The sequence below is a fragment of the Brachyistius frenatus genome, unplaced genomic scaffold, assembly GCF_029030835.1.
Source record: "Brachyistius frenatus isolate BFR_SWC_R1_liver_20210118 unplaced genomic scaffold, ASM2903083v1 Contig_134, whole genome shotgun sequence".
Classification (NCBI taxonomy): Eukaryota; Metazoa; Chordata; class Actinopteri; family Embiotocidae; genus Brachyistius; species Brachyistius frenatus.
Genome location: NW_027210733.1, coordinates 693,365 through 721,354, shown reverse-complemented (window position 1 = coordinate 721,354; position 27,990 = coordinate 693,365). Strand labels below are relative to the sequence as shown.

At 43.7% G+C, this 27,990-nt stretch overlaps 1 protein-coding gene across 10 annotated transcripts; it reads right to left on the bottom strand.

Moving 5' to 3' along the window:
* Positions 1-6: 6 nt before the first annotated feature.
* Positions 7-27,990, bottom strand: gpatch8 (G patch domain containing 8). Of its 10 annotated transcripts, XM_069714728.1 has the most exons (9): positions 23,827-23,892; positions 22,841-22,876; positions 19,362-19,380; positions 16,068-16,140; positions 7,729-7,796; positions 6,477-6,563; positions 6,157-6,300; positions 5,892-6,022; positions 7-5,486 (listed from the first exon to the last, which is right to left on the bottom strand). In XM_069714728.1, exons 4-9 carry the CDS (start codon positions 16,072-16,074, stop codon positions 1,640-1,642), a joined length of 4,284 nt encoding a protein of 1,427 aa, XP_069570829.1. In that variant the 5' UTR covers positions 16,075-16,140; positions 19,362-19,380; positions 22,841-22,876; positions 23,827-23,892; the 3' UTR covers positions 7-1,639. The 10 variants fall into 10 exon arrangements, with proteins under 10 accessions (XP_069570829.1, XP_069570824.1, XP_069570827.1 ...); XM_069714723.1 differs by lacking the exons at positions 19,362-19,380; positions 22,841-22,876 and adding an exon at positions 27,883-27,990 and having other exon boundaries at positions 23,827-23,904; XM_069714726.1 differs by having other exon boundaries at positions 16,068-19,380.

Here is a 27,990-nt window from a genome sequence, read left to right as displayed (position 1 = left end):
GCCACATGAACTCAAAATTTTATTTGCTGAAACAGTTAAGTATTTAAAAAATACAGAGTTGCTACTTTTTGACAGACCACTATTGTTTGCCACCCCGGCCCGTCTCGGCCCGGGACGATTTAGAAACAAACTAGATAAAATACACGCGTATCCGTCTCCCATCCAACTTGTCATTTGTCTGCTTTTTATTTCGATTTTTTTGTTTTTTTTTTTTCCAACAGAAGTCTCAACCCTCTAGAATGTTAATAGGTTAATCTACAGCAGTTTTATTTACAAAATTACACAAAAAGCCAAACACGACCCTTCTTTCTGAAGAGCATTTTGGAAAATAATTTAAAAACAGAAAAATACAATTATTGCAGTATACTACAATCTTATTGTTACATGATGCAAAAAGCATCATCTCGATGTACAGATTTCAGTGCAAATCTTTCAGACGTACCCTCACCACAGGGAACAGGAGTTTTAGGGATGTTTCAGCCCCCTACATCACTCTTCCCCTCGTTCAGAGAGGACAACGCCATGCCGGTTTGGACACGCGAGCTGCAATTTCATAATAGTCGTCATCGGTGGGATTCTTCACATTACACACTGATATATGTACAAGTTACTGCATTACAAATTATTTTTGAGACCAAGAATCCAATAGGGAGCGAGTAGTCATACGAGAGCAGAAACAGTAGCAGTAATTATGAAATAATCCATCTCTGAAAGTTAGATTACACAGTTGAAGCTGTTCATCTCCAGAGCAGGACCACTTCTTCCTCCTCTCCTCAACACGATTCTGCTCGTAGCCTTCGTATATGTCGTGTCTCTTTGGCTGCCAAGACGCGCAAAAACTGAGTCAATATTTTTATGTGGAAAACAAACCAAAGAAAGAAAAAAAAAGACAACTCCAGTGGTTTCTCAGACTTTTCAGGCTGTTAATACACCACAAGTTGGGAGTATAAGCCAATGTCTAGAGGAAGTCTCTACACCCTGTGTTAAAAAAAATTAAACATAAAAGACACCCCTCCAGTGTAAGACAAGTTTTTAACCTTAATGAAACATCCATGTGGGTTTTTTGGGCAAAAAATAAAGAGTCAATGCCGTGTTTTAGCATTTCTGTTTTAGAACTGCGTTGACGGTCTCTGATTTAGAGGTCTGTGGGTTTCATAAGTCACAAATTCAAGCAACCAGCCCCGTCAACATGTGAGGCGGGGCTTTCCATATCATCGAGCTGCAGGTGAGCGATGGATGGATGGATGGAGAGAGAGGGCTACCAAATTAATGCAGAGGTGTAGCGTTACATCTAAGCCACTCTAAGGCATTAGGGGATTTTTTGTTTTTTTTCTTCGACAAAACTCAGAAATATGTGATTTTGACAACTGAGGGTTTAATCAATGCCCAGAGAGCAACTTTTACCAAAAAAAAAAATCCCACATGAACCAAAAGAAAACGTTAGTGTCAATTCTGAACCCAACACAGGCAGCACCACTTTGTGGCTACAACCTGCAGCACTGTGGAGGACAATAAAAAGCTTTTTATTGTCTCACTGCCTGCGTGGCTTTATCTGAAACCTAAAACCAAAAGAGTTCAGGTTAAGTCCTTCTTCCAGTGTTTAGGTGCTGTGAATGCACGACTTCACGTCCATCGTTACTCAGGAGCCGTGGTTAGGCGGGTGCTGGAGGTCCTGTCCTGAGAAGATTGGGTGGAGGAGCGGGTGGAGCTGGAGAGCTGCCGCTGCAGCAGCCTGGGAGGGTCGCTGTGCGAAAAGTGTGGGATAGAGGGCGTGTGGGACGTGGTGGAGCGCTAATGGGGTGTGGTGGAGCGCCGAAGCAGGGATAATATGTATGGGCTGACCAGAGAGGAAGGCCGTTGGGTGGGCAGGAATCAGCCCAGCGTGTCCCATAGAGTGTGCCAGTGAATGACCAAGTGAGTGGCCCAAAGGAGACAGGGAAATGGGGGTAAGGTGGTGCTGGGGAATGTGATGTACCTGGGCCAGCTGAGCATGTGCTGGATGTGGGTGGTGGCCGTGTGCTGGGTGGAGGCCCATTGCTGCAGCGGTGGCTGCGTGGTGCTGCAGGATGGCGTGTTGCACTGTGGTGATCGACGTGCCGGACGCTACGGACACAGTTGGCTGCTGAATGTGGATCTGCTGCAGGGTGGGTGGAGGCGGAGCCGGGGCCAGGTTGGCGGCGGCGGCAGCAGCGGCGGCCGCGGCCGCTGCGGCCGAGGGAAAAGTCTTGACTTGCTTCGCCAGCAGCTGCTGCTGAATGTGCTGTTGTGCAGCCTGTTGCAGCTTGCTGTATTTCTCCATCTCCTCCGGTGTGAACGTAATGGGCTGACTCTCCAGAGGAGCCAGGCCGTCCTCCTCCGCCTCCATGCAGTCCTCCTCCAGGTTGGGTGGTGGGTAACCAGGGTAGGCATGCATTGGCGGCTGCTGCTGCATCTCGGGCATGAGGGACTCCATCATGGGGTTGTGGGAGGGGTCCTCTCCTGATTCTCCTTGGTACTGAGGCATCATCATGGATGGCTCCTGTTCAAACAGTGGCCGAGCTTCCTGGTGCAGCTGTTCTTCTGCAGCGGGGAGCTGCGTCTCTTCTTGTATCACTACGGTCTGCGGCGCCTCCTCCACCTTCTGGATCGGTGGAGCTGGAGGTGGCGGTGGGGGAGGGAACTCCCTAATAGGCTCTACCAGGATAACCTCTCTCTCAGCCTCAGAGCCCTTCCCTGCTCCTGATTTCTCTCCCCCGTCAGGTCTGGTTAGGGGGATCAATGGTTTCTTCCCTGCCTGCAGTTTACCAAAAAGTGGCAGCAATGCCTTGTTTCCCAGAGCTGGGGGTAGTTTGGGACCAAAGTAGCCCTGTGGTGGATCCTTAATCTTAATCCCAGATTTTGTCCCGGTGCCGGAATCGTCAGAACTTTTTTTCGACTGAATCTTTTCCAGCAACTGGCGTGCAGTGAGAGAGTTTTTCTGTTCGCCTGCATCTCGGGAGCCTCCCAGCCTCCCAGCCAACGAGCTGGATGAATGGGTGTTGCGGTTAAGGCCTCGTGATGAAGACGAACGCGGAGACTGGGAGCGGTAGATGCGAGAGCGGTTAAAGTCTCTGCGGTGCGTGTCGCTGTCCCCTCGCCCCCGGGGGCCTCGTCTTTGAGGGGAGACTTTGTTTGAACTGGAGGAGCGGCTGGCGGAGCTGTGGCTGCGGCTGTAGCTCCGCCTCCAGGATCTTGCGCTGGTGCTGCGGCTCCAGCTGCTGGAGCTTCTGGAGCTGCTCCGATGGTGCCGCCGGTGCCTCTTCCTGCGGCTGTAGCTGTGTGATCGAGAGCGGGAGTCTTCTGAGGAGGAAGAGGAGTACTGATGTCTCCTGGATCGTCTCCGCCCTCGGCTGCCCCGCCGCTCGTACTCGGAGTCCGATGAGCGTTTGGAGTGTCTCCGTCTGCGGCCCTCTGTGCTGTAGTCGCTGTAGCTGTCCGAGTAGCTGCGGGTCCGGTGGCTGTAGGCGCTGCTGCCCGCTGAGGAGCGCTCGGAGCTGCTCGAGTAAGAGCGACTACGGGAGTTTTGGCCGCGATGGCGCCGGCGACTGCTGCCCCGTCTGTCCCCCCGTCTTGACGACCGGCTGCAGGACCGCCGTGATTCTTCACTGTGGTGGCGCCGCTGTTCGCGAGGACTTGACCTGTGATGCCGTGACCGCTGGGCATTGGAGCCCCCTTCTTCTTCACTCTCGCTGCTGGGAGGTCTACCGGGACCAGGACTCTTCTGGGCTGAGGTGGAGCAGGAGGCACTTTGAGTTGCACTGGAGTCAGTCTTTTGTCTCTTGCTGCCACTGTGCTCTTCTGAGGCCTTGTCGGTACTTTTTCCGGTTCCTCCTTCCTCTGCTCCAGACTTGGAAGGCACTTCCTTAGCGCTACGTTTCCTCTTCCCCAGTTCTGTTCCTGTGCTGCCGGTAGATGCTGCCCCTCCAGTTGTTGTCAGCTGAACAGAGGAGGCAACGGCTTTGTCCTCTGACTTTGGTTTAGGTTTGTCTTTATCATCACCTTTTGCCTCTTCTTGGTCTGCAGCCTTGTTTTTGCTCTTCTTCCGTTTGTGTTTTTTCTTCTTTTTGGGCTTTTCTTGCGTAACCTCAGTCTCTCCCTCTGCGTCCTCTGCTGCTCCTTTTTCTTTTGCTTTGCGTTTAGAGTGCTTCGCAGACTTCTTGTGCTTCTTCTTTTTCTTTTTTTTCTTTGCACTGCTGCTGCCAGTTGTGGGCTTTTGCTCATCGGTTTCTGCCTGGCCCGTCTCTCTCTTCATCAGCAGCTTGTCTTTGTCAGCGCTGGTTCCAGGTTTAGTAGTTGAATCTACTTCAGCTGTTGAGGCTGCTGCCTCTTGTCCTTTGTCCTCAGACTCTTCGCCGGTCTTACAGGACTTTGCCGCTTTCCCGCCACGTACTCCTTTGTTCCGGGACAGCTTGAAGTCAAAATAGAGGGGATTACAGCTGTATGACAGGGAAGGCTGGGCTTTTGTAAATTCAAGGAGCTCAGAGGGCCACTGAAGGGTGGTAGTCTCATCTTTGCTCAGGACCGGGAAGAAGGGACCAGTGAGGATTTTTGGACCAGAGTTTGAATCCTCAGTATCCTGTGTGCTCTCTGCTTTTTGAGCAGGTGAAATGGGTGCAGTGGAATCTGTATCCATCACACAGGAAGAGGCCTCCTCTGTCTTCACATTCGGAGATGGAGGCGTTGGCTCCGGGTCAGCCGTTGAAGTCACGGTACCTTGTTCTTGTTCATTATTACACTCGGTAGCGTTGGACTCTGTCTGTTCTGAGCTCTCTTCATCTTTTTTCTCCTCCTGCACCTCTTCGTCATCTTCGTCCTCTTTGCTCGGACACTGTTCAGTGGCCTTCATGAACAGCAAAAACTGGAAGTGAGGCTTTACCCGGCAGTGAGCCGGTGGTATATAGTGGTAGTACTGAGGCTCCTGTCCTGCATATCCTTCCTCCTTTTTCATCATCATCTTCAGTTTGTTGAGAGTGGAGGCGAGGGAGCCTCCGTCGTCAGCCTGCTGCGTCTCCTCTGTCCCCGCTGCATCGCCTCCTTCTCCCTCTTCATCTCCTACACATACAGCCTTCGGGCTTTCTGCGCCGCAGTCGGGTGCCGGGTCTTCTTGTCCTCCAGCCTTCTCTCCCTCCTGGCTCTCCTCCCCTTCCTCCATAGCCTCCTCACCGTGATCAGCAAATACAGCAGCTGCAGTCTCCAGCTTTACTGGGGCTTTCTTGGCAAACGAGAAGGATACGCTGACTTTGGATGCACCGCTGGGGGTTGGCGATGGGGACGTGTTCTTCCCGAAAGAGAAGCTAATGGTTGGGCCGGGCTTTGGGGAGGACTGACCACTTTTTTCTGCCGGTGATTCTTCCGGGGGACTGTCTGTCAAAACAGGGTTCTCGGGTGACATGTTGTCACCGTCCTCTGCTTTCTCTCCATCCACAGCCACTGTGGTTGTTTTGAACATGGGTCCACTTCCAGGAGTACTGAAACACAAACGCAGGATATCAGTGTGATGTGGGATGAATGTTCCCAACTGAAGAACTACCAGATGTAAAATGAGAGCGTTTAACAGGATAATTGCTTATTGTGGTTCTAAAAGGGTGCTCACAGTCTTAAATATTAGACTTGAGTATTATCCGTTAAAAAATTATTATTAAATGAACTTAGAGGCCGTTACAGCCGGGTCTTCCCACTTCTGTCTCCACTCTGGCAAAAATGCGCATGACTAAAATATGAATTCTCTATTTTTGTTTTAAAATGTGGTCTTTGTTTGGCTAATAAACAAGTTGCAAAATGATCATTTAAAGCACAACAGACTTCCCACTGTGCCATCTATAGCTATGAGTTGAATCCATCCAGCAGAGGGCAGACCGGGAATAAATTCTCACCGGTCTTGTTGCTTTCTCTGCTCGGCCAGCTCGTGTAATCGGCGCAGCATTTTCTCTTGCTTTTTTCCACCTTTGCGGGAACGGGACGACACGTTACGAGCAAACTCTCTCTGCTTCAGCTCTTTAAGCCTCTGAATTACACAAAGAAAGACGTTGACAAAAAAAAAAAAAAAGGGAGAAGGATGGGATCAGAATCTCTGGTTTCCTTCATGTTTTCAAATCAGAACAGATATGCATTAAGAGGACAACACTTGAACAGCAGTACCTGCTTATGAGCGTGGTCATAAGAATTAATGTGGTTGTCAAACTCCTGGTGTTTGGTGTACTGTTTGTCACAAAGCTCACAGTAGAAATTAGCTCTCAGGTCTTCCAGAGCCTTTGCGATGGCTTTCTCCTTTTCCATCTGGTCCTATTTTTGGAGGGAAATAAATGCGGCAATAATAGGTGTATTCAAAAGTTACAGGAAAAATAAGAGTCACTAGAGGATCTGTTATCGTCCACTTTTAGATACGTTTACTGCAGCAACCCTCCTGGTGACAGAACCAGTCATAATCATCACAATGACACAAAGCTGAAGAGACTCACCTTGTATTTTTGCCGCAGTTCTTCGGTATCCTCCTTCTCCACCTCGAGCACTCTCCTCTTCTCTGTGGCATCCTCTGCATAGTCCAGCTAAAAGAACAAACGCAGCAGTTGCAGCACAATGACAGCAGTCCAAACTCATCCTATATCCCATTCAGAAGTTTATGCTGAATGTTATGCCGCGGGCACGTCTCCCTCACAGGTCCTTTAGAGAAAGCACGTGGAAACTACAAGAAATATGATTGGTCAGTTTGTGATGCTTGCAAGTCGAACATGTTTTCCATGCTGACCCTTGTTGTTGTTAAAGACACGATGGATTGTAAGAACACATCAACGCAAACACAAATCCTACTCAGAGAATGATAACCAGACAAATTTGTGAAATTTAAATATGATTGAAGGCACAAACTGAAATTCCAAAAATGACAATGATGCAGTAAGAAGATCTTAAGCATCTGCATCTTTACCGAGGTTGGCAGTGTTTGTGTATCATATTGTATTTTGTGTTTCTCTCCATCAACCAGAACTACTGAGGTCAGATGCTGATGTTAAGTGTCGAGGCCTGGCTTTGAAGGGGTCAGGGCTCTACACATATCAGTCAAGATCTTCGATATGTTGAATGCAAGGCTTGTGCCTCGTGCACAGGATGACTTTCATACTGAAGCAGTCACTCCATCGTTATTAGTACAGGATGTTGTAAATCATCACTGTGTGTTTTAGCCTTCAAACATCCCCTCAGTTGAGCAATGGGACCTATCCCAAACCATGAATGCTTCCCCATCAATAAATTATGCATTTGGCATCTGCTACACTTAGCAACTAGTTGCTGAGGCAGGGTTGATAATCTGAGAGTATGTTTTTATTTCACCACAAGAGCTGAAATTTAGCACTGTAGGAGGAACTCGTGTTTTTTCTGCCATGTAAATAGATTTGACACTCCCAATGATTCTTTTAGAGGCTGTCTGGCCATCAGCGATGAGCATTACAACAGAGGACAGATTTCTATGAAGCCAAGCGGCCCCCACTGTTGTGATCATACTGTTGTTGTTTTTCTAGCTATTCCAACTGAGTACTAAGTGAATACCATATCAAAACAAGTTCGGAGTAGGCTTGTCAGAAAGGCCTTAAGCTATTGCTGAATACCATCAGTGCAGTGGCCCATCGAAAAACCTGCCTGATTTCTGCTTCTACTACAGTTCATACTAAGCACATCATGAACACAAAAGCGTATATGTTGTTAAAATAAGCATCTTACCTCCATCTCCATCCGTCCCATCCCCATGACATCATATTTAAGGATAATGGGCACAGGGTCGGTGCGTCCTGAGGGAGAAGAGACAGAGAGAGGTCTAGGTGAGTTTCTGAGTCTGGGATGAGGGACTAACTCGGAGACAGCCTGCTTTTAGAGCATAGGGTGCTGGGGTTAGAGAATTTTGCCTTGAAGTGCAAAGAGACCAGAAAGCTACAGTGAACCAAACACCAGCCATTCTCACAGCTTACTGCAGCCACCAACTACAGACCAATTTAGCCTTCCTGTTACATTTGACCTGGCTGCTGGTTTGTATTTTCAATGAGTCAAATCAGCTGTATTGTTTTGCTAGTGGATTACAATAAGACAAGGGCTTCAGGTTTGTTCAGCAATATCTGTTACTAGAAACAAGAAAGAAGATTGTCGGCTTTAAGCCTGACTGTTTCAATATCTTTTTAGTGTATCTGTACCGCCCACTACCCCTCCTCCATCCATTCATTGCTGCAGTCCTGTTAAACCAGAATGCCAAGTTTATCAAGGACGCTACAGCTTGAGGAACTGTGTGTTTTGTGTGTGTGTGTGTGTGTGTGTGTGTGTGTGTGTGTGTGTGTGTGTGTGTGTGTGTGTGTGTGTGTGTGTGTGTGTGTGTGTGTGTGTGTGTGTGTGTGTGTGAGAGAAAGAGGGGAGTTGCAACAGGCCTGCGCAGCTGCTGCCACTGCTCACTGAGCACCACTGCGACATCCTCCATGAGAGGAACAAAGCCTCCCAATATTATCTAAGGCCTATTGCGTCATCTCTTGCTGAATTGTCTGCAGGCTGCCTGACCCTTGCAAGCCCCCTTCACTGTCCTGAGGTCCAAATCTGTTCCCTTGTCCCAAGCCCCCTCCCTTTCCTCATAATGACCGGAGCAGAAAGATTATTTTCCTGGGTCTACTTAAGCTACGTTACGTAAGCTGTGAAAAGAGCTAGATCGGAAGGAAATTAACTGTAGAAAAATAAACAAACCAAAGACAACCAAAAAACAGAATGAAACATTAAAGATATAAAATATATAAAAATCAAAACTACTTTGGAGATTGACACAGAATTGCTTAATCCACTCATAATCAGCCAAACAAAGCAGAGAGAAAGAGTCAAATTAAAAAAAAGGACACAAGCACTGAACTACAGCAGAGTGACGTCACAGGCCAGGTATCGCCATGGTGACAGTGCAAGGGATGGGGATACTTACCTGGTAAAACATGGGTATGAGTAGGAGGAGAAGGAAGGGGGAGGACAGAGAGAGAGAGAGAGAGAGAGAGAGAGAGAGAGAGAGAGAGAGAGAGAGAGAGAGAGAGAGAGAGAGAGAGATAGAGAGAGAGATAGACAGATAGACAGATAGATAGATAGATAGATAGATAGATAGATAGATAGATAGATAGATAGATAGATAGATAGATAGATAGATAGATAGATAGATAGATAGATAGATAGATAGATAGATAAGACAGATAGACAGGGGAATCTCAAAACAAAAGGCATAAAAAGAATTTGGACTAGTCTGCTGCTCCTGATGCCAGCCAGATGCAGTAATCGATCTTACTGATAGTGATTATCAATTCGGTTTGATTTCAGTTTTTTTTCCTCCCACATTTTTCAAGTTGGGCTTTTTTTCTTTTCTTTTTTTCTTCCACAAACCAATTTTATGTGTATACCATTGGGCGTATGGAAAAACTACAGCACTGGGCTTGAAAATTTACGAATAATGTTGAATTGCTGTTATACCTGCACAATGTAGGGCAGGTGGTTTAATTTCTCAGCAATCTAATTCCTATTTAGGGCTCTTATACTACTAAAATTAATACTTTCAACCAATAAGAGACTTGTATAATATAGTAAAAAACTAGTGCATTTGAAAGCTTTTGGGTTTTCTTAAAATATGAATTTATGACTAAAATGAAAGCAGCTTCCTGGTGCATTCTTACCTTCCTGTACATAGGAAGGTAAGAATTTTATTTGTTGTAAATATCATTTCTGTGCTTTACCGGAGCAATTTAGTCATCACAGCCCAATGACATATTCATTCGGAAAACATAGATGCATGGGCATTGTAACATATAACGGCCCGCCTGGACTGTCAGTCCCACTGCAGTGTCTGTCAGATGGGCAGGCTTTTCACTCAATACCTAACTGATTGTATGATTGTGGAGGCCTTATTCAACTGAGGAAGTGAGAGGAAAGGACTGATTGTGCCGATATCCAGATCACAAGACTGATAGTCGACTGATAAAACATGTGGGTTCATGCTCTCTTGTCAAACAGCGGCAGACAAGTGAAACCAAAAACAGGATTTGGTCAGTTAGCCAGCCACTGCAGTGGTCTGTCTGAATGGAGTCACAAGCCAGGCCCAGAGTTACAGATTAATGAACAATTACAGTCATCCCAAACTATCACCAATCTTTAAACACAGTGACAATACTTCCACATTACCCATTCCAGTGGAAAAGAAAGGGACCAGACAAAAACGATGTGCATCTAAATCACAGGGTGTGAATCACAAGGTTTGAAAAAAACTGAAAACAAACAAAATGACAATGTTCTAAGAGTAATATATATGCATGGTAATATACAAGCAGCAGAATGAGGACTAATACAGAGAGAATTGAAAGCCTATGTAGCATTGGTGCTCAGATGAGAGGAAAAGAAAAAAAAAATGGGAAAAATTAAAACAAACAAAAAAACAATTCAATTGGGGGATAAAATAACATTTACCACTAAGTTTACCATCAGCACAACATGGGCAGGATCAAATCGCTGTAAAAAAGAAACACCAATTGGTTAAGCAGGAAGATTGAGGCACACAGAGAAGGGAGGGTGGGGTTGGGAGTGTGGTTGTGGGGTTTAGGGGGGGTTCATTACCAAGAGGGGCTTCCGTGTGTCACCCCATCCCCCACCCCCACCCCCACCCCCCTCATCCCTTCATTCAGGGCTAGGTGCTTACAGGGATCTCCTCTCACCACTCTCTCCCAACCACTTGTCCCAGTCCCCCGGCCCCTAGCCTGGTGTCATCTTGCTTTCTCAACCAGAATACGCCCCCCAAGTAACCAGACTGCCACCCCGTACGAATAGGTCTTTCCACTACTGGAACCTACAAGTAGCTGAACTTGTAGCTGTTGTCACAGGTGTTGCTGCCTTTGTTTCCACTGTCCTCTTCCTAAAATGGGACAGAGGGAGTTCTGGGAGCAAAAATTTGGCACCGTTCAGGAGGTGGTACTAAATCAGGCAACTTGGGGTGGTGGTGGTGGGGGGGACGGACGGACGGACGCTCGCAGATCTGTTGACTCTGATTTGTCAAACAGATGTCTTTTCATCTCAGTTACCACCAACACAACATCATATCTGTAACCACCATTTGACTAATGTGTATACATCAAGGTCTTTTTAACCTTTTTATAACGGTGAACAATGGAAAGCTCATATTGGACGTGCATAAAAACTATCACGTCTGTCCCACTGTCGTTTTTTTAGTTACGCATGTACATCTGATCCTTTCCCAGTTTGTAAAATACAGCGGAAAAGCAAAGACCGCCTTTGCCCTACAAGTTCAGGTGATGTCAAGATCCAAGTTATGGGTCATTAAGTTCCTGCAGTGGAAAAGCAGCTGAAGTACAGCAGACATAAGGAACTCTCATATCAGTTAAAAACCTGCCTTCAGGCAAGCAGAAAAAAATTGAATTCCCATCAGGTTAGTACTTTTGAAGGAGCTGTACTGGGTGAGGGAATCATTAAAAAACAGCCAAGTCTGATGGTACATCAGCTCTGACAGGTGACAGGAAAAAAGGAAGGCTTGTTTCTTAAGAGAGATCGTGAATCAAAAGTCGACTTTTTTTTTTCCCAGTATGTTGTTAGATATCTAGCCAGAGATAATAGATGCCTCTAGGGACGACCACCATTTTCCCCCTCTGAGCTTTTTGCCTCGCAGACGCTTGTAAGCCCAGTTAGCAAATCTCCCTGAGATTCTTTCATTTCCTCGCTAGCCTACAGCCAGCAAGCTCATTTTGGGGATGTGCTTAACCCCGAAACAAGTGAACACATGACACACGTAAAATGTACCTGAGGGAAGTGCCAGCAAGGCTTTGAGCAGTGCTTAGAGTGGGTTCTGCATTGTTATGGAAAAACGTCTTCTTTTTTTCTCTCGACTAAAGTACAATTAAAAGTGTGAACTGTGCACTCGTCTGTGGTTTTATATTCACTTTATCATGTGATAGTTGTTCAGTGTGCTACCTCCAACACTGCTTAAAGCCCCAGGTGAGTGACAGTTTGAGGCAGGCAGGAGTGCACCTCTGGGACAAACATGCTGTGCGGGAGGGGTAAAGAAACAGGGGGAGGATGGGAGCCTGTAACCATGGGGACAGAGACATTCGGGGTGTGGAAGGGCGGTGAGGTTTTCCCTGTAAGTTGACTCTATGGCCCGGTCAGTAGCATACATACACACACACACACACACACACACACACACACACACACACACACACACACACACACACACACACACACACACACACACACACACACACACACACACACACACACACACATCTCAGTCCCACGTAATGACCACGCACATACACACGAGTTTCACGAGTTTGGAGGTAGAAACAGGCAAACAAGCAGAGGGGGAGAAAACGTGTCTACTCTGCAAGCCATTCAAAGTCTGAGCCGTGGTTACAGCCAATCAGATTACCCGACAGCAGCCACGGAAACTCAAAGAGGAAAAAAAAAAATCTAAAATACATGGTGATGCTGATTCTAAGGGATGTGATGGAATCATGGCTTCCTAAATCTACCTTGATTTCAAATGGATCTTTGTTCTTTGTTCAAATCGAAGCACTTTACTCTTAAAGCAGATTGAAATAAAGGTTTAGTGATTGTGAAGCAAAGAGGAGGAAGCCGACAGAGGCCATTAGCCTATTATACACTGTAAGAGGGATGTTACACTGAGGTCAAACTGCAGAGTGGGAGAAAGAAAACACACCCACACACACATACTGACATACAGAGGGGATCCAACAAACCTTACCTAAAAAGGGGCAAAAGGGACAAAAGAAGAATAAGAACAAAGTCAATACAGTGAAAAACTTAAAAAGGGGACACAATGCTTTCACTTCAAATTTCAACAACCGTCTCTTCTGGCAAGGAGGATAGGAAAGGAGAGGAAGATTTTTTTTTTTTAATGATTATCCAGCAGACTTCAATGAGATGCAATGGTGCAATTGTGTTATGAGCCTACTCCTAAGTATATTTGCAAATGTGAACAGAGATAGTGGGCTCCAACACCGGGCCAGTAATTCCTACACAACAACTGGACACAATTTGCCGCAGTCTCATCTGCCCACAAAGCAGGATGCTTACATAACCACATGAGTAGTGCCAGCGGCAAAAACAAGAGCAGTCAGCCCCTGCAACTTGTTCTCTCCTCCACACAAAGCACACATCCTTATCACATCAAATAGATTGCTATTCAGCTGTCCAAGGCCAGATGGAAATAAATAAAGACAGATACTGAATGCTAAGCTCTGAAATTTCTGCTGTGTTGTTAGCCTCCATGCACTTGTCAGCCTGCCCAGAATGAAGCAGCTTCCCAGTCTACTCTGATCCCTGGCCATTGTCGGGCTGAGAATACCTACGAGACGACACGTGGAACCATATATGTACATGAAAGAGAGGCGCTAGGGCAGCAACAACACAGCTCAGCGAGCAGGCATCTGATCCGAGTTTCTCTGGAAGATCACAGTTCACACACTCCACACTTTAATATGTGAAGATCAGACCAGACAGCCGAGACCACGCGAAGCAAAGATTACAGTGATTTATATCAATACCTGCCTACTGGAAGACCTTTTAGGTGACTACACCTGACAACATTTAAATCAACAGTGGAAAAATTTGCTCTACTTCCTCCTGTCCTTGCCCGCAGAACAACAACATAAAGCAATATACTCCTTGTCTGGTAAATTAAGGACAGTCTGCTTGAAACCTGGTACCGTGTGTTTTAATACTGATGAGGACACAGTGCAGGACTTTTCCCAGACATATTTTTGTGTTTCTGTTGCCTGACGACAGCACCCATTTGAAAATCTCATTCCCAAAACCCTAAAAACAAGGAAGGCATGGACTTGACAGAGGTAATTTCCATTATCTAACAACGCTGTCACCAAATCCAGTTAGGCAGCGGAACACTGATAGTTCTGTATTTCTCTGTTTAAGGCGTGACTTTACTTCACTAACTCTACATATGCCCCTATATGTTCCTGTGACAGGCTATAATGTATCTATAGCTTTTGAGTGAGTGCTGATGACTCAGTTCTGCACAATGAGTGGTGTTTCTCATTAAAATGCAGATATTGAGAACAGATGTTACTGCTGGGTTTGCAGGGAGAGCAGAGCACTTGAGCAAGAGTTGCAATTGAGCAACGAGAAATGAATAGGTCAGAAATGACTAAAATGGTATGGATCCAAAAGGACAGAAATGAAATGATGGAGGAGGCAGACGAGACCAAATGCCAGAAATTAGGGAGAAAAACAAGCTCCGTTCTTAACGGACTGCGTGGACTCATTGGCCTGCCAGTGATGACATCATGCTATACATCATCCTTTTTTTGACCAGAGCTCATAGATGGGTGAGGCCATGAGGAGAGACTTAAGAAACGACTTCGGAAATGTCAGACGGAGTAAATGAAGATCCTGACAGGAAAAGACAGTGAGGAGACAGGAAAAGGTTGGATGGAAACATGCCAGGGCTCTGCACCACTGCCTCTGAGCCTGTGAGCACAGCAGGGTTGAGCTAATGATGTTCTAACATCCGCCAAGACCGACCCTCAGCTATGTCCAGCCTTCCACCTCTTACAGCTAGTCAATATCTACAGATCCATTCAATTACAGAGAACGGCCCGCAGAAAGTAAACCTACAGCATGACGCTTTTTAGCCTCGAGCTTTCTACATCCTATAGATTTAGTTCTGAAATGTGTAGCTATTACAGAGAAGTTCATCTGTACTTTCAAAACACAGCGATCCTCTATCGTAAACTAAAAGAGGAAAATTTGAGAACAGAAATTTGTTATAGATTTTCAATTGTGGATGTTACATAGACGTTGGAGAAGTCGCGCCACAAAATGTTTATCTCAAGGCACTTAACTTCTAATATCTAAACCCACAATGTTTTGATGAGCATTCAGTTGCCAAACACCAAAGCCAATAGATGGCTGTTCATCATCTTAAGGCGTATTATCAAACTATGATTAGGCCTATACCATTATAGTCACATAAAATGGGCACAAAAACAAACACACCAATTCAATCGCAAATTGCAATTATTTGCATAACAATTAAATGTCAACTAAAATTTCATGATGGTGAAAGTACTCTACCAGTAATGTGCAGCAGATGGTATGCGATTGTCAAAAGCAGCGCCTGACAAGATGATGTCATGTTGCATTGCAGCTTTAAGAATTGCAAGAATGAAGTTAGGTTTAACTTTTTTGCTGAATGACCCTGTGTAGGACAACACTGACGGAGTGGCTCAAATCCAATGAATGAGAGAGCTGCATTTTTTTTTTTTATTAAGCAAAGCTAAAATCAGTCTGAACCTCAGGCTGGAACGGTTTCAAGCAGTCTCTCAATCTAGACAAAAGCCAAACCGTGTTGGATGTTTGTTGGTAGTCAACAATGTGCTCTTCATTTTGTGCATCGCTGCCCAAAAGGAAAATACATTTCCATGTTACAACAGAAACAACATGTAGCTGCTGTAACCGAGATGCAAACCCAAACGCTGATCAAAATGTTTTCAAGCAAGCTCTAAAGAAAGTAAAACAACAAAATGCCCTGGAGGCAACAAACATCAGCAAACTGTATATTTACAATAATTTTTCCTAAACTAGATGGCAGAAGTTACTAAATGTGAACAGAGGGGAAAGTCGACTTTAATCTCAACTGTTGTAAATCAATGTGTCCTTGGAGGATAAACATTTTCTTTCCATCTCCCAACCCCCAGGGTCCCTTTCCACACTCCTAATCCTTTATAAGGCCTCAGGAACATTGTTCTCCCTCTTTAAATTCGAGGGAACAGCAGCATGAGAGCGACAAGAACAACTGGAATGACATTCGTTTAAAAAAAATAATCCATGTTACCCAGTAAAAGACACAAAGGAGGAGATCAGAGAAAGGATGTGAGGAGAAAAGAAAATCTGCTAGTCCAAAACCAGAAAAAAAAATTAAAGAAATGTGAGGAGAAAGGAAATGAGAGAAGGTCGTGGCCCAGTACCACCAGCATACATTGAACGTAGGTGTACAGAAGAGTGGTCCTTACCCTGCATGGTTTTGCCAAGGCCTTGCCCCAACTTCCAGCCATGTTTCTGAAGCAGCCGGTGTCCGATGTTATCCTAGCAGACAGAAAAGAGGAGAAAAAAACCAAAAATATTCCAATAATAAGAGGAGCTTTACCCCGTGGGCACGGGTGCAAAAACAAACAAACAAAACAAAATAAAACACTCAGATCACACCATCATCATCAGCACAACCACCACCACCATCACCATCGTCATTATTGTCATCACCTACAGCGTGTAACAATCAGTGTCTTCCAGCACAAGGAGTGGTAAGGGCGGTTGGGGGGGAGGGGGGAGGATAAAGGGTGGGGGACTGAGAGGAGGGGTAGGCTTTCCACTATGATGAATACATAAGGCTATATGTAGCCTGTAAACTACAAGATATCCTCCTACAGTAGGAGTGCAGTTTAATAACCTTTTTCAGGCAAAGAAATTGGGCATGAGCACTTCTATTGTTTTTGGATTATAAAAGATAACACATCAAGTCACATCCACTAACTGAAAAGTTAAGAGGAGGAGGAGGAGGAGGAGGAGGAGGAGGAGGAGGAAGGAGAGGGCAATATATGTATCACACGCATACATATATGAACCACTACAGAGCAAGATCTTAGTACACAAAGAAAAGTGACACAGAACAGGTATGGAAATCTAGCATTAACAAAACGAAGACCAGAAACTCCAAGCTTGCTGTGATTCCGTAACCATGACAAGGGGAGCACCATGAAACATATGCAGCTGTCACAAAAACATATAGCAAGAGGAAGAGACAGAAGTGGAACTAGTGGGCCTTGGATTACCATTACAAGGCCCAGGGTGGACAGAATATGCACGTGTGAGGGGATATGTGGGTGTGCAGGTGAAGAGAGGGACACATCGTGTGCATGTAGCCCCAGCCGATATACTGAAAATAACTGTTGTGCATGTTTTTGGACACCCGCGGCATCTCTGGTTTGTTATCGACTGTCAGGTCCCAACCATGTTCACACTTCTCTTTTTAACCAATTATTAGACAATAATTTATGCTGTTAGCATAACTCTAATTTAATGCATTCATAGACATCATCAGTATTCAGAAGATGAACTTTACAGACTAGAGGGCCGTTTTTGAATAGTTAGCATAAAAGTATAATATATAAAATTATAATGGCTTTATAAGTTCAACGTAGACATTTTGGAGTCCCAAAAATGTGCAACTGCAGTTAGGCCATCTGCTTTAAAGTATTAATTTTCTTTTGATACTAATGATCACTATGAGAAACACTGCAGGACCAGCGATGTGGACGCGATCAGGCAGTAGATAATGAACCAAAGAGGCGAGAGAGGAGAACAAGAACATACACAACAGGAATTCCTAGGACATCGTGGGGCCAAATGTGCATGTCCGAGACCGTTATATCACTAGTATGGGTCAGCAAGAAAACAAAAACATTAAGTGAAATGCAAGACCGTCCCACCACTACACACTACAGTACATCCTCAAGCACAAATAAACAGGAAACAATGAGATTTCTTAGTAAGCAGTGTTTTTCTGTTGTGATTATAACTATTCCAAGCTTGTCTAACATTCACCAGAGTGCTGCATTCTACCAAAAAAAAACATACAAACCAAACAAAAAAGGATATTTATAATCACAAAGAGATTGACATCAACTTTCACAAACAGAAAGTGAGGGGGTTGGAACAAAACGGAGAAAAAAACAAAAAAAACAGCATGCAGCTTTTTGTTAAAGAGTTTTAACAAAAAGGATCGTCGGAGTTAGTAGCGCACTGTGAATGGCACACATACAGAGGGGTGGGGCGGGCTGGGGATGGGTGGCGGGTTACCAAAAAAAAACAAAAAAAACTCCAACAGTGTTAGTCTTGGGGGGGAGGGGATCAGGCACAGAGAGGAAGGTGATGGCTCAACAGGGCTCAATTAGTTCTCTTTTTCCAAAAAGAGGATCGGGACAAAGGAGCAGAACAGAGCAGGCTGAGCCATGATGAGGGTGAGTTTCTAAGGTGGTGGTGGAGGTGAGCTGGGCTTGTATGGGTTAGTGCATGTGAAGGGGAGTGGTAGTCTCACACACACAGCACACACACTGCATCTCCGCCTACATGGTCGCAATTGGGATACATTTGGATTGATTTTTTTTATTTGTTTAAACACAGATGGTATTTCAGAGCAAACTGTTGCCTTCCGTTGCCCGATTCAACACTCAAGAAGGAAAAAAGGTACGTCCGCTGTAAACACTGTAAAATGACAGTTCACCATCACGATGACTAGAGGAAATACATCCAAATCATCTGGCTGACATTAGCCTCTAATGCTCAAGAGAGAGATTAAAGTTCTTCACTTCCTGTTTGGTATTTTTTCCCCTCTGTTTCATATGAGCTATGCTTGCTCTCTGTGGCTGTCAGATCCTTTCTGCTCAGGGGTGAGATAAGAGAGGAATCTATGAAGAGCCTCACATGGTCGGAAGACAAGTGGCGACAGCATGCCTGAATCAGCTAGTAAATTTTGGACACTGAAGGTTACATTAATGTGTGCAACACATCACCGTGGATGACTTGTTGCTGCTTCGCAGTGTCTGAACATACAGTATACATACAGGTGCACTGATTAAGAGGCAGTATGGGTGGTTTATTTCTGCCTAGTAGACAAGATGTTCCCTGACTGCATTGTGTAGGGAAACACTGCAGGATTTGCTGCAGTGAACGCCACTCCTGCCAGTGACATTGGGCCTGCTTCTGTCCTTTACTGCAGTATTACGGTGCAACAACACTCCACACCTGAGCATTTATCGATTTGGAGGTTTAGCTGATTTATGAGGCTTGAAGGAAGGGGGGAAATAAAAATGTACCGTAAACTAACAGGTCAGAAATACCCTTTAGGCAGCCTCCACACGATTCCTGTTCGCTGCTTTGTTTATTTTTTTCCATCAGCAAAGTCCGGCCAAGGAATACACGATGCCTCTGTGCAGACAACATAAGCCTTACCTTCAATCCAATGTGTTTCCTCTGTGAAGCTCTAATAGCTTATATTTTGTTTAAGAGATTTGAAAATGAAACGAGAGCAGAAAGGGCAGGTTGAATGAGGCAACAGTTGCAACTGCTGATACTAATAAAGAGATTTAGATCAAAATGGCTTTAGCAAAAGTTAGAGGGCGGAGATGAGGCGCAGACTGAGTGTTGAACAACAGATGAGTGCACCAAAAGAATAGACAGACAGACGGATGAAAGCAACGACGGCGAGTCCAACAGCAGTGCAAGTGGAGTGAAGGCATTTCCATACGAACCTGGCTTTAAAATACTGGGCTGTCAAAAAAACAGTCACACGTGACACAACGTAAGAAACCGGCCAAACGCTTTCAACTGCAATTCTGCTAGCTTCTCTAGTTCTTAACAATACAAATCTCTCTCTGCTTTTAAACAAACATAATACTGTATACAAACAGAAAAAGGTAGGCATTTCAATAAATCCACCAACTGACTGTTAATACAGGAGAAAGAAAAAATAGAAAATGTTAACCAAAAATCAAGAGAGATCTACAAGAGGGGTGTTTTTAAAAGGTGTGCAATGTGCCGTCATTGGCACAGTGCATGGCAAAAGATATGGGTAAGGGAAGTGATATGCAGGGGACCCCACCTAGAGACCTCAGAGTATTCAGTCTTATCGTTTCAGTCTATGTAGCCATTTTGATGGTACAGTATGTATGTGTGTGTGTTTGTGTCACCGTCTGGTAAGAGAAGGATTGCTCTAGCTCAGATTACTGAAGCGGATGCAACTTGTGAAAAGAGTACTAATCCCTGGAAGTGTCTAAACCTTAAGTAGGCAAAAACTTTTTGGGGGTCTGTCTGGCAAAAAGAGAGCAGCTGATGGAGAAGAGGCTCTGCGGCCAGCTGCTGCTCCTCAGAAATTTCAGCAGCTTCTTCAGGCTTTGTGCTCCGTAGATTCCTGGTTAGTCTCAGGCACTGAAGGTGTGACTAAATGGAAACAAGTGTCTGGGTGCACCAAACACACCAAACAAAAGGCTTCGTTTCCCAGTAAACTGAAGTGAAGATGCGTCAGATTAAACGTGAAGGATTTAAAGATTTCGTGAAGAATTTGATGGGGAATCACAGAAAATCAGAGTCGGATTAAATAATAAAATTTGAAGTGTAACAATTTAAAAATGCATACTTACCTCTTAATTCTGAAGCCCCAAATCAAGGACTGGAAATTTAGCAAAGGGTAGCTAAGTGATGTGTTCAGATTGTTTTTTTGTGTGTTTTTTTTTCATTAGTTTATTGTTTAATCCCAACTCTTATTGGATTTCCAAATTAAAACAAAAATCCCTTGGAAGGTCTCAGGCTTACATTGTACCCACCACTCCTTCAGCTCACGAGGTAAAACCTGGTGCTCTAATGTACAGCCTGTTGTGTTGTAAAAAAAAAAAAAAAAACATGAGTCAGGGTGTTGAAAGGGTTTGACCTTTTGCATGTGTTCTTACCACCCAATAGGTGATAGAAGTCTAACAGACAAACAGTTGTGTCTAATACAGTCTGGCTGTCATGTAAAAGGCCAAATACTTCAGGAACAGCTGATACCTAAAAGGTCCTCAATAGGCCTCAATAACTGTGTCATAGACAAACAGCGATGACTACCGGTTGAAAAAAAATTATACATAATAAACTTTAACAAAGAAAGGTATAATGAATGTTGTGGCCTGTGTAGATGTGTATTTCGGGGGTTCTGGTGTATCCGTGTGGATTCTGTGGCTCTGAGGCTGCCCACTGCATATCGCTCTGGCACTGGGTCAGGTAAGGGGAGGAAGGAGGATGGTGGGATTGAGGGACTGGGAGGGCAAGAGACGTGGGAGGAATGAGTCTGGGAGGAAAAACTGTAGTAGTGATTAAGACAAGAGTGTTGAGAGGAAATAGTACTGAATGCTACCAAGTTAACACATGCAATGCAAAAACAGTGTTAGAGAGAAATAGCAAAGACCAAAGGAGAAAGACAGGAAGGGGGAAAAAAAGATCCCAATAAAGTACCACAGACCTCTAGCTGCCTATAGATCACACACAATAAGTGGCAGGGGAGGGGCTCCGAGAGGCTGGGCCGAAGCATTCACCAACAGCTCCGAGATGTAACAGCAGTGGACAACTGGCACAAATCCTGCCGGCTTAGAGGTTTGCACTAAGGAGGCAGGAACAGACCTGTGAACTTAATGACTTGCTAGAGCATTTCATGTTTCACATATCTATTTGAATGTACTGATGATCAAACCTTGAAGTCTATTATGGAGATTTAGATTCATTTCTACTCTTCTTCTAATGATATTTTAAAGATGCTGCGAGGCATCTGTTAAGTACAATGTCGTAACATTTTTCTTGTTGAACTGGAACTCTGACATTTCTATTATGAACCCTTGATTAAACAAACCTTCTAAAATGTACTAAAATTCAGAACTCATGTTTGATCGGTTTTAATTGGGGGCACACTTTCACGTTTGCTTGCTTGCGGATAAAAAGTCTGCCTTCTTTTTGATGATGCACTAGTATTATTATTGTTGACTAAGTGACAATCGACGCACCTCTGCTGCGGCTATTTTTTTCCCACATGTGTGAAGAGCTGTGTGATGCTGCAGCGCGGCCCTCAGCACCCCTCCACAAATAATAGCGCAGGAGCAAAAGAGCCACTCAAGCCAGGTGAGCAGGCCACCTCTCTTCCCTTAATTTTCTCCCTCTCCACCACCCACACACAAGGTGGGTGTTGTTAGTGTGTCTATGAGATCGTTCATCAAACCTAAACCTTGACCAGAGCAGAGCATTTTCATGTTTCTGGCTTTAGTATGAAAAACAAATGGGGTACAAATAAAAGACAAAGAATAATACACGTGATCAAAACTTTTTTTGTGACTGAATTTCCTGAAGCTTGGTAACATCTACTTGTAGCCTGCAGCTTGTATCATTGAAAGAATGTAGGTGAGCTTTCTTAAAGTACTTTGCATATTGAATCTCATCTAATTTATATCCTGTAAATTGAATGTTTTCTTTACGAGCTATTGGTTTGGTTGTTACTTGGTTTTAGTAATGATAATTAGAATTTACTTAAGTTTTTTTAATCAAATATCAAATTTGTTTCAATTTTATTTTTAAATCACAACCTTGTATTTTCAAATGATTAATCAATTACTTATCAGCTCTTTGAGCTGACAACTCATTATATCTTAAAATCATATCTTTATCTTTTCATCTTATAGCTCTCTACCTGGTTGCCTTTCTAATGGCCTCACAGAGCACGTGGATCATGTTGGGGAGAGGTGACCTGATACTGTGGCGGTAAGAGGAGTTTGGGCCTGCTCACCATCGTGCTTCAGAGACAGAAGTGGAGGGGGGTGGGGGAGGTAGGGTGGGGGTTGGAGGGTGGAGAGAGAGAGAGTGGGAAAGACAGAGAGAAGAGAGCTGCCTGCGCTATTATCGATGTGCCTCTTCAGCGAAAAATGCAGTCCCAGTTGCACAAGCACCATGCCAGCACAGAATGACAGAGGGTACTGTACACCGAATCACTGTGTAGTAGGGGGGGAGCGAGAGAGAAACAGAGGTGTAGAGAGAGAACAGATGTAAAGTGTGACAGTAGTGAAACGGGGGGGGGGGAGAGAGAGAGAGAGAGAGAGAGAGAGAGAGAGAGAGAGAGAGAGAGAGAGAGTCAGAGAGAGAGTCAGAGAGAGAGTCAGAGAAGCGTTACAAGGACCCTAAAGATAGGAGTAAGAAAGCAGAGCGTGCAAATACAAACCGGGTCATTGCTGCTTAGCTAATAGGGGCCAATTCGCTGCAGGAGAGAAATGTCGAACACCCCAAGTTGTGTACAATAAGATAACTGTCCTATAGACAAAATCACTATACACTAACACAGAAATTCTAAAGCTACATAGACACACACTCACTCAAACACAAATGTAACCAGTCACACCATCTAATGTGGGCTCTGTTGTTTGCTAAACAGGGTGGAATAAGCACTGCCTGCTTCTCATAAACCCATAAATTTGAGCCACGACAAAACAATCCAATATACGATTGTAAATCGACCTAATCTGGCTGTTTCAAAATCCACGTCTGCTCTGCAAAATGCATCTAATCATTTTGTATACAAGAGGGACTCATTTATGACTGCATCAGTCTAAACAATGTTTTAATCAGTGAGCAGTCAAATAAGTGGGTCACCAATGGATAATACAGAATGGTGCAGCTATGTGTAGCAACCTCTCTTTAAAGCAGCTGTATTCATTATTCAGAATAAAACCTGGCCATTGCCAAGTGTGGATTTATTGTGTGAAAATTCAAAATCAAATTGATGAACAGCTACAGTACTTAGATAACAGCCATTAATGGCAGTGCTTCATCCACCCCCTGCTTTCAGAGTCATCTCTTCTCAAATTGCTGGGATGACTAACAATGACTAATGAGAGACAAAAATCTAACGTTTATCTGAAAGCTTTACATAGAACAAGAAGATCTAGCATATACATAGTCATTTTAACTGTCACACAGGAAATGGAATAGGCAGAGGACATGGGAAGTGGGAGGGACTTAAGGGCTATTAACGGACATGAGACAAGTGATTCTACAGGTTAGGTGGCAAGTGTGTTCAAGAAAACACTGGATGCATCTACACGGACAGTATGAATGGAGTAAAAAGGTGTGGTTCTTATTCCTCCCTGGACCAATCATATCCACTCTCACAGCTGGTCCAATGGTGAGGGATGATGGATGCAGCCTTACCGATTCGATGGGCTTGTCCAGGGACGCCTGCTCCAGCTCCAACTGGCCCTCTTCATACTGGTCAAAGTGATTTCCACCCTGGAAACACGTGTGAAAGATTATTTTAGAAATGTCAGGGAGCAGAGCTGAAGCAAAAGCAACTGAATAATAATCTGCAAATACTTTAATAAACAATTAATCAGTTTAGTCATTTTCAAGTAAAAAATAAATACATATATCACAGAGGCTTAGTTGTAAATATCTGCTATTTTTTTTGTCTTGTGATAGTAAAGGAAGTGTCTTTGACTATTGACTGAATGAAACCAGCAGTTTGAAGAGATTTTAGGAACAGTAATTAACATTTTACGCAATTTTCTGAAATTTAAAGATCAAATGATGAACTGAGAAGATAACTCGCAGTTTGATAAATAATACAAAATTATCTTTATTTGATGCCCTTATTGATTGCAATCACAGGAAGAGAATCTGAGGAAGAATTCAACAGTGAATAGAAAATCTGCATTTATAAAAAAACAAAAAACTGATTGGCTTTATTTTCAAACAAGTGAGACAGCGCTGTACAAGGGCGGGTACCTACTGCCGGTCACTGAATAATAGTGAATCACGGAAACTGAATAGTGGGCCTGAAGCTTTGTAATGGAACAATAAATTATTATGACATATGCCTGAATTTATTTCCAAATTGCAACTTAAACTTTCATTGCATAAAACATACCGCTCTCTGTATGAAATATATCAAGAATATACCGTGGACTAATAAAATACACTACATAAAGAAACATCTCTAATAAATGCAGTTACATATATGTAACTATTTGATTCCCTTTTTTTAACCCATCATCCCTCAATACCTTGAAAATGCGATGTGCTTTAGTTCATTCATAGCCATGGCTGAAAATTCACTCGACAGGATTGATGTCGGCCTCTTTATTTCTTTGTAAATGTAAACAAAGCAGTGACGGTGAAGGAAGACCTCTACTGGATATTTGCCGTCTAAATCTAAAGCACAACTTTTTATATACAAACTGAGTATTAATATTCAAGTTCATGCCCTGGGTCTGACAGAGTGAGTAATGTGCTCACTACCCCAACCAAAGCAGTGAGTTTATAGAGCAGTTCCTGCTCCGAGACAGATGGCTTCCTCTCTTCAGCAGCAGAGGAGAGACGAAGGTCATGTTTGTGAGTCTGTTTTTCCCCCGACTTTCACACAAGCAGGAAACTGGAAGGTTCCAAAAATATTCTATGCTAATATATTATTTACTAGCCACTTGCAGCTACTAGCAATAAGATGTGTGTGGACAGCTAAATCTAATGTAACTACAGACAAACTACATGGCATACTGAGATTTTATTTCCCCTTGACGTGTACTTGAGGTGTTGAACACGCACAGTAGGACGTCCATCCTTGAGGCCTTGTTGCACTGAAAGATAATTAAAAAAAATATTCTACCGTTTACAGCATTTTCTTATTATTCTGAGGAACTGTGAAGCAAACATTCCTGTAAAAAGACAATGCAAACGTCGCTGATTGTAAGGGGCCTTACCCACCACATTCTTTAGGGAATTTGGTTTTGCGGAGGTAAGCAATTGTTCAAATCAGGCCACCATAATGAGGTGATTTGACAACACACTGGCAGTCATTAATTCGGATGAAACGGGACCTTGCATCAGCATGAGTGAAGCCGGGGATTATGAGAAGGGGAGATGCTGGGGAAGAGCAAAGGATTTATTTATGAGCAGATCGATGGCTCCCTGCCCTTCACCCTCACTTCTTCTCCTCCTGAATTCCTCTTCAGGCCACTTAATGTGCCATCAGCACCGCCACTACACACCACAATGACTTCTTAGTTTCACTGACTCCGACTCACAACCACCACTACACTGTTGCATATAAATCCTTTGGGCTCTGTCCTCTGATGTGCATTATAAGAGTAAATAGTCATGTGTGTTACATCAGTCAAGTAGATAAAACATAAACCCACCACAAGAGGAAACAACAGAGATACTGCTGGTCATTTCTGCAGTTGCAGATACGATTGCCATGCATTTTTCGGCAACTCAAGACCAGTCTGACAACAATGCAAATCAATTAAGCAGCCAGAGCAGTTGAGCTGGTTGTGCTGTAAATATTATATGGACCATAAGAGGGTGTTTGCTGCACTGTGTTGCTTGGCAGCAAGCTTTAATCCATGGAGTCAGGGGGAAACTTTGTGAATACTGAGCATATGAAGGCCTTCACAGCAGATCACACACACAGAGCTCCACTGTGCTGAGCCGGAGCGACTCTCAACAGACTCATTCAGACCACACACCAAAACACCTCTCACTGACAAAATAGCAGAAAACAAAGTTCCACCGAGGGTGCAGAGGAAAAAAAGAAAGAAAAAGAAGCCATTTCACAAACTGTTTCTTGATCACGTGCTTAAACTTATAATGCATTTTACTGCAAGTCCGGTAATTTGCCAATTTTGCTGCAACATTGCTCCAAATACAGGAATTAACGTTTAAAACTCGTCCTTGTCGAAAAACACTAAACATAGTTTTGTTGGTGGGTGCACTTATAACAAGATAAAAAAAAAAATCTCAGAAAAATGTAAAAGACAAGAGGCAAAAGAATAAATGCAGGGATTTGCCTCTGTGTTGGTATTCAAAGTACTGATCTGAACTCTTCATCTAACCCATCCTGAACACTGCTGCTGATAAAGCAACTCTCATCTCTGGGAAAAGGCAAACAAGGTCGTAGAGAGGGGAGGGGGGGATGTTTTTTTTGTTTTTTTTAAACTAGTGCACATTACACTCATATATCTATCATCGTCACATTACTGTAAATATCTGTGTTTTATACATTGTGACCGACATCATGTGCAGCACAGATGACATCTGAGCATCACATGACCATAGTGCCACCCATCCATCCATCCTGCTGAAATATCATATTTATGATGAGAAAAAAAAAAAAAAACTCAGATAACAAAGTACAAGTATATTTTGTGGCCCAGTAAGTAATGTCGTGTTTGGCTTTGACTGGGTGCGGTCTAAGATCACAGATAGACACGTGAAAAACAAACAAGATTGTGAAATACAGAAACCCAGCTCAAGAACTACTGTAAAAAAACAATGGCATGTTCAAAAAAAAAAAATGTTATTAATGGGGCACGAGGAGCATATTTATTTACGTAATCCATGAATGACCTCACACTGTTGTTGCAAAAAAAAAAAAAAAAAAAACCTCTTTGTTAGCATATCAAGCGTTCAATCTGCGTAGTTTCCAATGAAAAGTGCATTTAATTACAGAAACAAACAGAATCGAGTTGAAGAAATTCAGCCTGGCAGCGTCAAAAATAACAACAACAACAATAATAAATTTAAAAAAAAATGATGCGACATGAAATGACACACATGGCTCGTAGTTTGTTTAACGTTTTGGAGAAATAAGCGGACGAGTTTTAATATATATATCAAACTTGTACTCTACATGCGCTTTCAAGTAGATACTGGAGGTCATTTGGAAAATAATGCCAGACAGCTGGCAGCTTACTAGGTACATATTAACACGCTAACTAGCTGCTCCGGTTGCATCTTAAGTTGTCAAAAAAAACAACAACAACGAACCAGCCATTTACAACTCCCCCAATGTGCGTACATGCTAGCTGTAAGCTACGTTAGCATTATGTCGATAAATAACCAAGGTCACTAAACGAGCTAGTTTTTTTTGGGGGGGGGGGGGGGGACTTCAGTATCGGTTAAAGCAGCAGGGATATATATATATATATATATATAAAAAAGGCGGATATTGGATTTGATTTTTTTTTTTTAAACCGTGACAGGAGTGAAATATAGCAAGCAGCTAAACGGTGGGACGTTAATATTGGAAAGAGCCGCAGTGCACTAGCGTTAGCTTAGCGGTTAGCTCAGCCAGCGACAATCTACAACCGAAGCTGCGTGAAGTTGTTTTTAAAAAAAATAAAAATAAAACCCGAGTCCCCGAAACGTCTCGACTACGTTTAAGAGCCCCATATGCTTTTTTTTTTTTTTTTTTTTTTCAACATGCATTACCTGGAAATCACGCTCTTCGTTGAACCTAGAAAATCTGTCGGCCATTTTCTGAACACAAGCGAGCAGCTTGTCGACTCGCTCCGTCTGCGTCCGACAGAAGCGCGCTGC